This window comes from Hylobates moloch, unplaced genomic scaffold, assembly GCF_009828535.3.
Source record: "Hylobates moloch isolate HMO894 unplaced genomic scaffold, HMol_V3 SCAFFOLD_13, whole genome shotgun sequence".
Lineage (NCBI taxonomy): Eukaryota > Metazoa > Chordata > Mammalia > Primates > Hylobatidae > Hylobates > Hylobates moloch.
In genome coordinates, this window is record NW_026652288.1 from 92,358,702 (window position 1) to 92,374,535 (window position 15,834).

General features: G+C 34.7%; 1 protein-coding gene across 9 annotated transcripts in view; it reads left to right on the plus strand.

The window, feature by feature from the left end:
- The window catches only part of ATP11B (ATPase phospholipid transporting 11B (putative)), a 130,714-nt gene that overhangs the window by 29,142 nt on the left and 85,738 nt on the right, over positions 1 to 15,834 (plus strand). For 8 of the 9 annotated variants that reach the window (XR_009209508.1, XM_058427028.1, XM_058427029.1 and 5 more), the window contains 4 exons: positions 7,067 to 7,156; positions 8,618 to 8,698; positions 15,005 to 15,112; positions 15,312 to 15,440. Coding sequence is in view for 8 of the 9 variants with exons in the window: in XM_058427028.1 (XP_058283011.1) it covers positions 7,067 to 7,156; positions 8,618 to 8,698; positions 15,005 to 15,112; positions 15,312 to 15,440 (408 nt within the window). In the remaining variant the exon portion in view is untranslated. Of the gene's footprint in view, positions 1 to 7,066; positions 7,157 to 8,617; positions 8,699 to 8,819; positions 8,944 to 15,004; positions 15,124 to 15,311; positions 15,441 to 15,834 lie in introns of those variants that run through there. The other variant, XM_058427030.1, reaches the window with a different exon arrangement.

Consider the following 15,834-nt stretch of genomic DNA (forward strand, 5'->3'; position numbering starts at 1 on the left):
GCTCACTAGTAAATGGCTAGATTGGATTTTTGTTTTTGTTTTTGTTTTGAGACAGAGTCTCGCTGTGTCACCCAGGCTGGAATGCAGTGGTGCAATCTCAGCCAATTGCAACCTCCACCTCTTGGGTTCAAGCCATTCTCTGCCTCAGCCTCCCAAGTAGCTGGGATTACAGGTACCTGCTACCAAGCCCAGCTAATTTTTGTATTATTAGTAGAGATGGGATTTCACCACCCTGGCCAGGCTGGTCTTGAACTCCTGACCTCATGATCCACGCACCTCGGCCTCCCAAAGGGCTGGGATTACAGGTATGAGCCACCGCACCCGGCCATAGATTGGAATTTAAACTCAGTTCTGTGTTGCTTTAAAGCCTGCTTCCTCCAATTTTATCACTCATTTGTACACATTTTATGGTGCCAAAGTACAGCTTCACTCTTATATATTCTTCCTTGTTTCATTTTTTCTTGTGGCATTTTTAAGTTGTCTTAGGTTATTCTGAAGCTAAAGACTGTAGAATAGTACTTTGCAGTAGACTTTTCTGTCATGATGGAATTGTCCAGTATGATGGCCAATAAACTATACAAGATTATCAAGGCCTTGAAATATGGCTAGTGCAACTCAGGAACTGAAGTTTAATTTAATTTTTATTTAAATGTCAGTAGCTACATGTGACTAGTGGCTTGGACGGTACAGTTATAGGAGGATATGAGTCAAAGAGACTGAGGGTAAAGTTTTCCTTATATCGTAACTATTGCCTGAAAGGGCACCTTAAGAAGCATCTTTGCATTGCTTCTTCCCTCTCTTCCAAAGCAACTAACATCTTTTCTCTAATCCTAACCTCATCTTTCCCAAGGATGTTGTCTTAGGTCAGCAGTTCTTTGCCCTGCCCCATATTGCTGCCTTCTCATTCTTTATGTGTGTAACATACCCTTAGTGCCATCTCTCATTTTGGATGATGGTTCTAAAGCAAAAAGTAGGAAGAGGAGATGTCAGAATCCAGGATAATGGATGAACTTTAGATTAGTGACACAGGTCTTTTTTTTTTTTTTTTAATTATTATTATACTTCAAGTTCTAGGGTACATGTGCACAATGTGCAGGTTTGTTACATATGTATACATGTGCCATGTTGGTGTGCTGCACCCATTAACTCGTCATTTACATTAGGTATATCTCCTAATGCTATCTCTCCTCCTGCCCCCACGCCACGACAGGCCCCAGTGTGTAATGTTCCCCATCCTGTGTCCAAGTGTTCTCACTGTTCAGTTCCCACATATGAGTGAGAACATGCGATGTTTGGTTTTCTGTCCTTGCGATAGTTTGCTCAGAATGATGGTTTCCAGCTTCATCCGTGTCCCTACAAAGGACATGAACTCATCCTTTTTTATGGCCACATAGTATTCCATGGTGTATATGTGCCACATTTTCTTAATCCAGTCTATCATTGATGGACATTTGGATTGGTTCCAAGTCTTTGCTATTGTGAATAGTGTCACAGTAAATATACGTGTGCATCTGTCTTTATAGTAGCACGATTTATAATCCTTTGGATATATACCCAGTAATGGGATCTCTGGGTCAAATGGTATTTCTAGTTCTAGATCCTTGAGGAGTCGCCACACTGTCTTCCACAATGGTTGAACTAGTTTACAGTCCCACCAACAGTGTAAAAGTGTTCCTATTTCTCCACATCCTCTCCAATATCTGTTGTTTCCTGACTTTTTAATGATCGCCATTCTAACTGATGTGAGATGGTATCTCATTGTGGTTTTGATTTGCATTTCTCTGATGGCCAGTGATAGCATTTTTCCATGTGTCTTTTGGCTGCGTAAGTGTCTTCTTTTGAGAAGTGTCTGTTCATATCCTTCGCCCACTTTTTGATGGGATTGATTTTTTCTTGTAAATTTGTTTAAGTTCTTTGTAGATTCTGGATATTAGCCCTTTGTCAGATGGGTAGATTGTAAAAATTTTCTCCCATTCTGTAGGTTGCTTGTTCACTCTGATGGTAGTCTCTTTTGCTGTGCAGAAGCTCTTTAGTTTAATTAGATCCCATTTGTCAATTTTGGCTTTTGTTGCCATTGCTCTTGGTGTTTTAGACATGAAGTCCTTGCCCATGCCTATGTCCTGAATGGGATTGCCTAGGTTTTCTTCTAGGGTTTTTGTGGTTTTAGGTCTGACATTTAAGTCTTTAATCCATCGTGACTTAATTTTTGTATAAGTTATAAGGAAGTGATCCAGTTTCAGCTTTCTACATATGGCTAGCCAGTTTTCCCAGCACCATTTATTAAATAGGGAATCCTTTCCCCGTTTCTTGTTTTTGTCAGGTTTGTCAAAGATCAGATGGTTGTAGATGTGGTATTATTTCTGAGGGCTCTGTTCTGTTCCATTGGTCTATATCCCTGTTTTGGTACCAGTACCATGCTGTTTTGGTTACTGTAGCCTTGTAGTATAGTTTGAAGTCAGGTAGCGTGATGCCTCCAGCTTTGTTCTTTTGGCTTAGGATTGTCTTGGCAATGGGGGCTCTTTTTTGGTTCCATATGAACTTTAAAGTAGTTTTTTCCAATTCTGTGAAGAAAGTCATTGGTAGCTTGATGGGGATGGCATTGAATCTATAAATTACCTTGGGCCGTATGGCCATTTTCACGATGTTGATTCTTCCTATCCATGACCATGGAATGTTCATCCATTTGTTTGTAGTGACACAGTTCTTAATAAATTATGCAAGAAATAAAAGCTCTTGAAAACTTTAGGTTTTTTTTTTAACCTAGGGTATAATTTACATACAGTAAAATTTATCAGTTTTAAGTGTGCAGTTTGATGAGTTTTGACAAATCTGACCACCGCCGTAATCAAGATGTAGAATATATCCATTGCTCCAAAAAATTCTTTGATGGCCTTTTGCGGCAGGTCCCCCTCCTCCTTACCCCCTAGGCACTAGCAACCACTGATCTGCTTTCTGTAACTATAGCTTTTTCTTTTCTAGAATTTCATATAATACAACACAAGTCTTTTGTGCCCGACTTCTTTTTTGTGACATAATGCTTTTGAGGTTCATTTTTGTTGTTGCAAGTATTAGCATCAGTAGTTCATTCCTTTCTAGTGCGTAGTTTAGCTGTCAGCCTGGAATTGTGTAGTTAATGTTTTGAATATAAGCCGTTTTTTTTGTGTGGTTCTCTGACAATCAGTATTTTCCCCTTACATTTCCAGCCGCTTTTCCAGCCCTGAACTCTAATCTCGGTCACATGTTGTTGATGAGGCTGTAGCTTTCCCCAGCTGTTTTGCAGCCATTGTCGTGTGTGGTAGGTGGATACTGTCTCCAAGCTAAGAAGCCAAAAATTCACAATTTATACTTCTTCCATTTGCAGTTTTTTGAGATTAAACTCTCTTCCCGTTTCCATCTATATTTTGGACATTTTCCAGGATTTGACATAGTTTTTAAAATGTAATCTTTATAATTCTTATCTGCTGGGAGTCCACAGGACCACTTCTTTGTCAATAGTGGAAACTGAGTGTCCTCCTAGAAAGCTTTTGGGATTAAATAAGTATCTTTATATGACTGTCTTTGTACACAGAAGTATTTGGTTTAATGTTTTTGACCATATTTTTAAAAATGTGGATGTTTAAAGAAGTATTGCCTTTTTAAATGTTTACCATAAATGAAGACTGTCTCTCTCATTACTACCTATTATGCCACTATTGCTTTCTTAAACTCCTTCCAAAACAGATTGCCTGTTATTCCACAAACTCATGTTGAACTTTCCTACCACTGTGCCTTTGCTTTGATTTCATGTTGTTAGCCACAATTTTTAAAATGTAAATTTTATGTATTTGTGGACATGGTAGATTTTATGTTTTTGTAGAAAGGTAGAATTCATATCTTTCACCATAATTTCAAGAATGTAAATATTTATACAGATACTGTCACTTTTTTCCTGAGCATAAGTGAAGCCTGCTTCTCATTACTCTCATTTTACTACCTTTCACTCCCCTATTATTCTCTTGGTCTCCTTCCAGACTGCATTGTTTTCTATCTCACAAAGCCATGATGAGCTTTTTTCTTGTCCCTTTGCTCATGCTGTCCTAGCTTCCTGAAATGTTCTCCCTTATTTGCTCTGGATTTTCAGCCTGTTGAATGTTCTTCTTTTAAAGCACATGTCAAATATGACCGTCTTTGTTAAATTTTTTTCATATACTTTACCTTTGAATACAGCTATTAATATTTTGTTCTTAATCTCTTCTACTTAATATTAAACATCTTATTTCTGTTTCTCTTATTGTGGAAGTGTCTTGCATGTTGTGGTTGTGTGGTATATCTTTAATTGGCCATAGTAACTACATTATCTTAAATTTAAGCTTTCTTTGGCCATGTGCAGTGGCACACTCCTGTAATCCTAGTACTTTGGGAGGCCAAGGTGGGCGGATCACTTGAGGCCAGGAGTTTGAGAACAGCCTGGCCAACAGGGTGAAACCCCGTCTCTACTAAAAAAAATACAAAAAAATTAGCTGGGTGTGGTGGTGGTCACCTGTAGTCCCAGCTACTCAGGAGGCTGAGGCAGGAGAATGGCATGAACCCAGGAGGCGGAGCTTGAAGTGAGCGGGATTGAGCCACTGCACTCCAGCCTGGGCGACTGAGCGAGACTCTGTCTAAAAAAAAAAAAAAAAAAAAAAAAAACCAGAAAAATTAGCCAGGTTGGTGGTGCATGCAAGTAGTCCCAGCTACTCAGGAGTCTGAGACATGAGAATTGCTTGAACTCAGGAGGCGGAGGTTGCAGTGGGCCAAGATTGCGCCACTGCACTCCAGCCTGGGCAGACAGAGTGAGACTGTCTCAAAAAAAATAAAATAAAATAACCTTCTTGCAAAATATTTAATTTTATAGCCATGTTTTAGTTTTCTTAGGAGGAAAATAAGGTCAATTATAAAGTCATATATGACTATAGAGAAGTTACACTTCTAATTCATTTATCTTAACCATTATTACATAACAGAGAACTTTAAAGCATAATACATTATTTTCTTAGCAGTATTTTCATAATGTTTGATATTATGCTACTAGAGTTCTCCCTTTCTGTACAATAGGACAAGCACAGAATTTAGACTCATTCACAATCTATTATGTTTGTATCTCAGAAAAACTAGAAACAATTGCTACCATTTATGTGCTAGTTTTCATATGAAATTTGTATTTGTTCTGAGTTGTTCCTTGTATTATTGAACTAGCCAAAGAAAACACCCTGAAACCAATTACTTTACTGCCAATTTATATAGCTGTTCTCTTCAGGATTCTGGAATACAAAATACATTGTTGCTGTTACGTTTCAAATAGATTGCTGTAAACTTAGGAGACTTCCAACCTTCCTTATAAGGTATTATACATTTGGTGACTGAAGAAGTTATATGGAGATATTCTGATAACTGATTTTTAATTCCAATTAAGATCACCTGCAGGTGACTTGACACACAATTACCATCTCATGTGTATACATTGAACATTGACTTCCTTTGGCTCCAGGAAGTATCTACCTCTCTTCTTTCTAGAGCCCTAAACATACTTCCCATCCTCAGATTCTGGAACCACTGCTGCTGCCACTACTCGGGGAAAATATGTTTCACATATTCCAGATTCAAACTGAAAATATAATTTCACCAAAGAAAGAAGGTTTGTTGGTATTGGACTAGTCTTTCCGTATCCCTGGGTCAGATAGGCTTTTGGGGGCTTTTCTGGGAACCTAACTCTATTTATAAGGTTGTTCATGTGGGAAACAGTGTTTCAGGTCTCAAATAGCTAATTAAGAAGTTAACTTTTGACAACGAAAATCCAAAAATTAGAGCCATCTGACATGACACTAGGTAACGTAAAGTACCTCTTTGAAAATCTTGAATTGGTCAATAACCATTGAGGCCTCATTGCCTGAGATCAGGATATTATATCAGAAAAAACCCATTGTCATCCATATTTATTTATTCATTAATCTATTCTGCAAAGTATTTGATCTCCACCTATGTGCCAAGGAGTAGTATATGTGCTAGAGATAGAACAGTAAATAAAATGATATCCCTGGCCTCAGGGATCTTATATTCTTCTGGGAGAATGTACATAAAGTAAAAATTCTATAAATCAATTTCCCTGTTTCATGTATGAAGTTATGTTGTGAGTTGTAACACAAATTAAAATTTGCAGCATATTATTCTCCCCTTGTAATACAGCATTATAGGTTTTTGGGCTGAGTAATAATAATAAGCACTTTTATAGCAATTAGTATGAGCCAGGTTCTGTCCTAAGTGCTTCTTCAGTATGTTAGCTGATTTAATGTTTATAGAAACTCTATAAGATATGATTAATATTATCCTCATTTTATAGAGGAGCAAAGTGGAACACGGAGAGATTAAGTCCAAGGTCATTTAGTGAGTATTACAAATTAAGATTTGGGCCACCGCAGTTTAACCCCAAGCATCTATGCTTTTAACTGTTGTACTATACTGTCTTACCTTTTAAAATTGGTATTGTGACAGATTTTCATATCCTTTATGAAATTTTCTTGGTGGTTATCGCAGTGATCACTTATCTAAAGCATTTTTATTTCTTTAACATTCTAGGTTATTTCCTCATATTTCATACTAAACAAACTATTTCCTCTGTTTCTGATGCTAAACTAACTAAAATATAAATTGTATCTAGTATCTGCATTTCTATCGACTCATATTTATCTTTAGTATTAGGTTTAGTTTTGTATACCAAAATCCAAAATAAGTTATTAAAATGTTGTTTTAGATCTGCTTTCTCTAACTTCTAAAAAAACCAGAATTTAGTAGCAAAATTGTTGGGTTTCAGCTTATTTCATTTTTCAAAATTATACTAAAATTGCCAATAAATAGTAAAAGGAAGAAAAAAGGGAAGTAGAATAAAAGTCCTGAACTCTAAAAGCCAGATCGTTTCTGTAGCATATAGACTTACAGAATTTTTGTCTAAGGGGTTAGTAAATCTGATTTTACTTTATTTCTTAATATTATGTCTATATACTTGATATTATTTTTAAATATTAATTTATTGATCTCTTCTCTTTCTTTTTAGTACACTGTGTGGAATTTTGTTCCAAAAAATTTATTTGAACAGTTCAGAAGAGTGGCAAACTTTTATTTTCTTATTATATTTTTGGTTCAGGTAAGCTTTATTACTCAATATTAAGTTTGTAAACATAGTTTCTAAAAATATGTCTTAGAACAAAGAAAAATTACATTGTGTTGTTAATCATTTGACCATGTGACCATTTTTTCTGCAATGCTTCTGCATTGTATTCAGTGAATACAATGATCTGTCATATCTAGATTTCTAAAAGAAATAGCCTGTAAACTTTAAGATCAGTTGTATATTGTTTCATCAATAATGTGCTGTAGTACTTAGATTAACCATAATCTTAGCTAAGAATGTAACCTAATATCTTTCAGATATTCTGCCTCAGAACATAAATGTTTAGGCTTTTAATATGTAGTTCATGTTTTTGGTACATTTCTGCCTGTGGAATCATCTTTGTACAAAGTAAACTTTTCTTTGGCTTTTAATTTTTTAATTTAAATTTAACTTAAATTTAAGTTATTTAAAAGAATTGTAATTTTTAAGTATCACTGTGGGTAAAGTTTTTTTTTTCCAGGAGACCATTTTCTTTGCTTAAGTCTGTGTTTATTATAGGCTGTTAGACAGTTTCTTAATTTTCACCTTGTGCTTAAAAAAATTATATATATATATATATATATATATATATATATAAAATGAAGAGAACTTGAGTATAAATCAAGATTTTAAAATAGTGATTGCCATTTTCCTTTAAAGAAATTATTCTTTTCCAATAAAACTTGCAATTTCAGTGTAGCATCAGATGTATAAACTCTGAACTCTTCTCTCAGTAGAACCTGGGATTTCAAATGAAAAATTGAAACTTGTCAAGTAATCATTTTAATGCTTTAGGAAACATTTGCTTTTTTTAAAAAAAAAATTCCTTTCTTTCATGAACAGAGAAGGAACTTCTGATTTTGTGCCCATAGACCGTTAGCTTGGCTTTCTTGGAAAAGCAAGAAATGTATACTAACCATATCCACGTAACATCCATACATTTGTGAAATCCCTAGCTTAGATGAATTCAGCTTGTCTGTGGAATAGAACAAATTTAATGGGCCTATCCAGAGTAAAGGAACGTCATTTTCCTAGTTATCCACCTCTGGCTCTGTTGGATGTAACAAAATCACTTATAGAAAAAAATTCTTTCCATAGTCCCATTCCTAGTTTTCTTTCCCTAGTGTTGATATCATTCTGAATCCAAGGGTAAAAATTGCTGACAGAGTCTTCAGCATCTATCAGGATGTGCAAAGAAATGTGAAATGAGATCTGAGTAGCTGTAGTTCCACTCTTTGGCGAATATTGAAGAACTTTGTGTTTAAGCAGAATTGCTGAGTCCAGTCTAGCCATGTATGTGGATAGGCAATAGATTTAAGTAGTCTTCCAACCCCACATAATAGGGAAATTGTGAACTAAAGTATACTCACTGTGTAATGTGAAATTTTAGATGTTAATAGTATGATGTGCACAGTATAAAAATATAATATTCTGTATTCTTTTTTGTAAATCTAGCTTATGATTGATACACCTACCAGTCCAATTACCAGTGGACTTCCATTATTCTTTGTGATAACAGTAACTGCCATAAAGCAGGTATGAAATACTTTTTTTATTTTCCTCCAAGTCATTTAGAAGTTGCCAAATATTTCCACTCCAAAGTAACATTTATTGTTGTGAAAATAATTTCCATAAGAAAGCAGCAAATTTGTCTGATATGTAGTAAGATTAAACTGAATTAGCCACTCTGTTATATTTCAGGTACCTGATGACTCATGGAATGATTAACATCGTTAAAATATGTTGTTCCTTTGACAGAGCTAGAGAGCATCCAAAAACAAGTATTATATATATATATAGACCATTTATATATGAAATAGATTTCTTAATTATGATCATCTTTGTAGAGTTTGGTGATATGTAAAAGAAATGCAATTCAAAAGAGATTTGTTTATAGAGAGCAGAGTATATACTTCTGGTGTGAACATTTGTGAGTAAAAATTACGTACTTCAAAAATTAGGGTGTGGTAGCACATACCTGTGGTCCCAGCTACTTGGTGGGCTGAGGTGGGAGGAACGCTTGAGCCCAGGAGGTGGAGGCTGCCGTGAACCGTGATTATATGTCACTGTACTCCCACCTGGTTGACAGAGTGAGACCCTGTCTCAAAAAAAAAAAAAAAAAAGTATAGTCCTTTTCTACTGTTTAAAACTTTCTCTTATGAGGTTGGTTTTTATGTATTTTCCCCCTAGGGGAAAAAGCTTCAATCAGAGCATGAATTGACATTAAAATCTAGGTATAGAGAAACAAGGTTATTAGATAAACATATAGAATAAGAAAGAAATTCATAGAAATGTCGTGTTGATTTAGCTACTACTTCTCAAAAAGGTCTTGGCAGAGTTTCAGTTATACAGAGATGATTCATTCTACCTGCAAGAGAATTAACTGAATTTTCTCAGGTAAATGTGGTAAATATTTCATTTTATAAGATGTAGGGATAAGGCATAAATTGACATGGAAATAAAATTGACAAACATTTTACAGTTCTGGGATGAAGTATATTCTTTATTGCATACATAAGAAAGATAGAGGAGCCTATAGATTAACAATTAAATTATGCATCTGCATGTCAGAGAATACTAGGCCACAGCTCTAAGTTCGATTTTACTTTCTTCACTCTTCCATTGGAGATTAAAATGTGTGTATATCAGTCGATAATGCATTTATATCACTCCATATAATTATTCACTTGATGAATATTTACTTTGATGAAATAAATGACAAACAGATGTCATTTATTTCAACAAAGTAACATGTTTGTCCTTCGGATCTCTTTTCTATATATACTTTCACCTTAGGTAATTTCATCCCATCCAGCAGACTGAAGTTACCATCTCTATGATGATGGTTCCCAAATTTATGTTTATCCTAAAACTATTCTTTGAACTCCAAACACACATGTACAGCTGTTTGTACAACATTTCAACTTTGTCATCTCACAAGAATCTTAAATATGACTCTTGATTTTTTTCCCCCTCGAAAACTATACTACTAGTTCTTATTATTCTGCAGTTTTTTAAATGGCACTACCTATCCAACCACCACAAGCCTTGACATCGTCATCCTTTGACTGTTCTGTTTTATCCCTACCTTCAAGATCTCTCTCATTAGTCCAAGCCACCATCATCTTTTGTCTGGACAATTGCATTCTTTTCTGAAGAGTTCTCTCATTTCTGCTCTTACTCTTAATATGGTTTTCACAGAGCAGCCAGATTGATCTCTTAAAATCAGATCACACTACCCTCCCACTTAAAACTGTTCAGTAGCTTCCCATCACCACTTTGACCAAAACATGTCTTTTCAGTCATCTACAAAGACATAAAGACGTACAGAGTCTAGTCCCTGGTTCCTTCTTCGTTTCCTTCCATTTTTTTTTTTAAACTCACTGTGCTGCAGCTGCACTCCTCTACTTGTCCTCGAACATAGTAAGCATGCTCCTATCTCAAGATTTTATAACTTGCTGTACTTTCTTCCTGGAAAGTTCTTCCGCCAGATAATTGCATTCTCATTTCATTTTACTCTATACTTAAACTTTGACCACCATGCCACTCTTATTTCTTAGTCTGGCCTTTTTTTCCTTCATATCATTTATTCTTTTGTTCTATTGATAAATGTTGGTATTGTAGTTTATCCGTCACTTTGATTTGAATGTCTAACTCTATGATGCCATATAATTTATTCTATATACCTGCGTATTTCCAGTTAGCAGAACAAGACCATGCACATATTGGGCCTTCAGTAGTTGTTTAACAGATGAATAAATGAATGAATGAACTTATTGGATATTTTTAAAGCCATGTAAAATGTTGCAATACCTCTTGTCCTTATTTCCCAATGTATATTTGGCCAAGTATGGACTGCATTTAATTGGAATATGATACCATTAACTGAGTTGAAAAAAAGTTGGTAAATTTTTATCTGCAAGTAAGAGTTTAATATAATCATAATAATAATTGACAATCTCCTTCCAAAATTTGTTTAAGTAAAAGTGAGTAAAGGCAGAAAGCAAAAAGGTTATGCCTAGAACCTATGTTAGTGTGATTATTAAATACGAGTACTAAATTTAGATGAGAGCTTCATAACTAAGGCAAAAGGGGGAAATATAAAAGGTCATATAGTTTTCAAAGAGAAAATTTGAACCACAAAGATTTTCTCCTTAACTCAAAACAAAATTTTGACAGAGTTTTCTCTTTTGCAACACCTATTCCTTTTTTCTCTTTTAAATACACAGAATACTTCCATATATTGTTCAGTTTTATGTATCTATTTATTACTATAGATCAATAGAACAAATTTTGGAAAAATTGTAAAAGTGAAAGTTGCCATGTTCCAACTTTTCTTTGTCTTCTCCCCTTTTAGTCTGCCTTTTCCCTTTGTACTTCTATCAAAATAGGAAAAGGCTCCATTATCAATTACTTACACTTTAATATGAATGAGGTTGTCAGTTGTTTGCTTGTTTTTAGCTTCTCTCAACTGTATTTACATATTAAGTCTTCTCTCCAGTTGTGTAATGCGAGATATAGTGTTCTAGGAAATAAGATAATCTTTGCCCTCCACGATTCTAAAACCTATGAAATAGGAAGGTAAGACCAAATATAAAAATAATTATGGTTCAATAGAGTAGTAGTAAAATCCAGTGAGCTGTAGCTAGCTATTCAGAGGAGGAAGGGAACACTTCATCTGGATGATCAGAGATGGTTTTGTGGAGGAAATATTATTATGATTTTTTTAAAATAAATTTAAGAATTTATTCAAGTAAGGGGTCATATTTCAGATCAGTAGGTAAAATATCAGACAATAAATTGTGATGTGATAATCACTTGAATATTTAGAAAAAATAGTTGGATTCATACTTGATACCATATAGCAAAATAAAACTCATTTGGATTACTAAGCTGAATATACGTAACTACAAAATAGTAGAAGTAAATACAGATGAAATTTTATCTCATTTTCAATTTGGGAATTAATCAGTTAATATACTGGTGTAAGCAAGGAAAGATATCATATAGGAAAAATAAAATGTGAGTGTTTAAAAAAAGTCTGAATAATATTAAAAGCAAAAAGGAAACTGAAAAATTTGTGTTCTATATAACAAAGGGCCTATGTCCTTAATTTTATCTTTTTTAGAGTCTCATTCTGTCGTCCAGGCTGGAGAGCAGTAGTGCAATCACAGTTCATTGCAGCCTTGACCTCCCAGGCTCAGGTGATCCTTCCACCTCAGCCTGCCAAATAGCTGGGACTACAGTTGTGTGCCACCACACCCAGCTAATTTTTGTTGTTTTTTTTTTTTTTTGTAGAGACAGGGTTTTGCCATGTTGCCGGGTCTGGTCTCCAACTTCTGGGCTCAAGCGATTTTCTAGCTTCGGCCTCCCAAAGTGATGTAATTACAGGCTTGAGTCACCATGCCCAGCTGATCTTAATTTTAAAAGATATTTTACCAAGAGCACATACCTTTCTCTTCAACATAAATAAGAAAAAGGCACAGATCATCTCCAAGAAAAGAAATGCAAATTGCTGATAAATAGATGAAAATATGAATTCTCATGGAGGAAATATTATTAAGATGAGTTTTGGAATATGGGTAAAATGACAGTTGAGGAAGAAGATGAGGTAGAAATGAACTACTTGGGCAAAGGCCCAAGTGCAAGAAAAGGCAAGACCTATTTTGGGGAATTGTAAGTCTAACTAATGTTTGATCCTATTTAGGAAAGTACTACAAGATAATAGAAGTATAGGTTGGTTCTAAATTAAGGAAGCCAGAAGATGCTTTGCTGTAAGCGTGGAGAATCACTGAAGGGGTTCTGAGCAGGATAGTGAATCAAGACAATGCTTTGGGAAGATTCATCTGGTAGTAATGTGTAGGATGGATTAGAATTTATGAACTTGTATTAAAAAAAGGTAATGTTTGAATTATCATTGCTCTGCTATTAATGTCATCTGACTGTAAAGGAAAGTGTGCTTTTGACAGTTTCAGAAAAAATATTTTGACTCTCAATTAAATTTCTCTAAAATGACATACTGCAACTTAAATACGGGCAACATAATTTAGGTGTCTTAAGAGTGCTTTCCCACAAGGTTTCCACCTGGAAACAGTATACCTTCAAAATAGTCTTTCATATTTTGCTTTTTATTTTATAATTTCGTTATATTTTAAAAATAATAGATGCACATTTTTTTTAAGGGAAACAGCACAAAACAGAATATAGTAAGTCTTAGACTCCTAACCCCCAGTCTCCTAGTTCTCCTACCCAGGGAGCAATTATTTGTAAGTTAGTCCAGATATCTATGCAAAGTGTTCATATAGGCAAGCATATTTTTTCACAAATGGTGACATAGAACAAAACTTATTCTGTACCTTATCTTTTTATTCACTTAACTCTCTCTTAGATAAGATTCCATTATCTATACTTGTGCTGTATCTCTGAGTTCCTGAATTTTCTTAAAATGGCATAGGAAGTCTTTTCCACTTAAAAGATCGCCATTCCTTAATATTTAATCAAAAGATTCTTTGTGAAATGCTCGTGTCTGTTTCCTTCCTAGTGATGATCCATACGGGCTAACATATTTTTGTTAAGCACAGTTGACCCTTGAACAATGCAGGGGTTAGGGGAACCCCTTATGCAACTGAAAATTCGTGTATAACTTTTGACTCTCCCAAAACTTAACTACTGATAGTCTACTGTTCATCAGAAGCCTTACCAATATCATAAAACAGTCGTTTAACACATATTTTGTATGTTATATGTATTATATACTGTATTCTTAAAGTCAGCTAGAGAAAAGAACATGTTATTAAGAGGATCATAAGGAAGACAATATATTTACTGTTCGTGAAGTGGAAATGGATGGTCTTTAGGGTCTTCATCCTTGTCTTCATATTGAGTAGACTGAGGAGAAAGAGGAGAGGTTGGTCTTGCTGTCTTGGGTGGCAGAGACACAAGAGGTAGAGGAGGTGGATAGGGAGGAAGATGATTTAGGTACACTCAATATAACTTTTAGTGAAAACAATCCATGGGTTGTGGACCTGTGCAGTTCAAACCTGTGTTGTTCAAGGGTCAACTGTACTAATTATAATTCTGTCAGTCTATTGTTTAAGAAAGTAAAAGAACACAATCTCGGTTCCAAAAATCTGCTCATTTTTTTCTACTTATTGTTTGTAATGCTCTGTGAATTTATACTTTATGATTAAAATATCATTTGTACATAGAAACAATAGAATTTAGTGATTGCATAGATGTTAGGAAAAGGGTAGGAGTTAAGAATGACTCCCCAGATTTCTGGCAAGAACAGCTTGGTAGATGGTGATGTCATTTGTCAAGATGGGAAACACTGGACATGCAACACACTTTCAGGACATCATCTGTTTGGTTCTGAATATGTTTAAGACATTTATGAGACATCAAAATTGAGATATTAATAAAGCAATTAGATATTCTAGTTTGGAGTTCAAAAGAGATATATGGCTGGAGATACACATTTCGGAATTACTAGCATATTTATACTATTTGAAGACACAGGGACAGAAGAAATCTCTTAGTGAGAAAGAGAAATGTGAGAAAAGGATCCATAAAGGTGACGTCGAAGGAGCCTCCGTAAGGAAATTGAGAAGAAATAACTAGAGGTCCTGTGAAAGCCAGGAAAATGTATATAACAAAAAAGAAGCAAGTGTTTCTTTTTTGTAGGAACAAATATCAAATACCTATGAGCATATGCATCCAAATAGCCTAATATGATTCTGGAATGTAGTGTTTTAGGGAAGTTTTTGAGGTTTTTTTCTTATTTGATAAAAGTATCTTCAAATTATACTGAAAAATTATTTTTTACCCTTTGGATATTTACAGGGATATGAAGATTGGTTACGGCATAACTCAGATAATGAAGTAAATGGAGCTCCTGTTTATGTTGTTCGAAGTGGTGGCCTTGTAAAAACTAGATCAAAAAACATTCGGGTATGCATCTGGTAAATAATGGAAATCAATTTTATCTTGATATCATAGGACATAATTCTAATCTTGATATTACGTTTTGGTTAAAAGCCTACTTTCCTATGCTAAAATATTGTGATAGGCTGCTTATTTAGAGCCCAATAAAAGGAAGTCCTTGCCTTTTAAAATTTATAAATTCACTCTTCCCCAAAATTCTTTATAGGTGGGTGATATTGTTCGAATAGCCAAAGATGAAATTTTTCCTGCAGACTTGGTGCTTCTGTCCTCAGATCGACTTGATGGTTCCTGTCACGTTACAACTGCTAGTTTGGATGGAGAAACTAACCTGAAGGTTTGCTTGCATATGTTTGAGTATTGCTCTTGGTGAACAAAGTGTCTTTGGATTATAATTATACTTAACTTTGGTTAAAGTAGTAAAGTTCGACCAGATTAAGGGGAAGTTTTTAAAATTATTTCAAAAATTAAAAGGTTTTAAGAAAGAATTGATGTTATATCTTTATTTCAAGGGTAGCCTCACATGGGTTTAATCCAAGTTAAAAACAGAAGATGTTTTTAGGAAAAATATAATCTTTTACTATTTGTGGTACTTTTAAAAGATAAGGGACAAATTTATGTTTTCTCAGTTTTCAGAGTGTAATCAAAGGTGAAAATTCACAGTTTTTCCTATTAAATTACTTATGATAAAGTAATAGTGACTATGCACACAGACTTAATTTCCTTATATG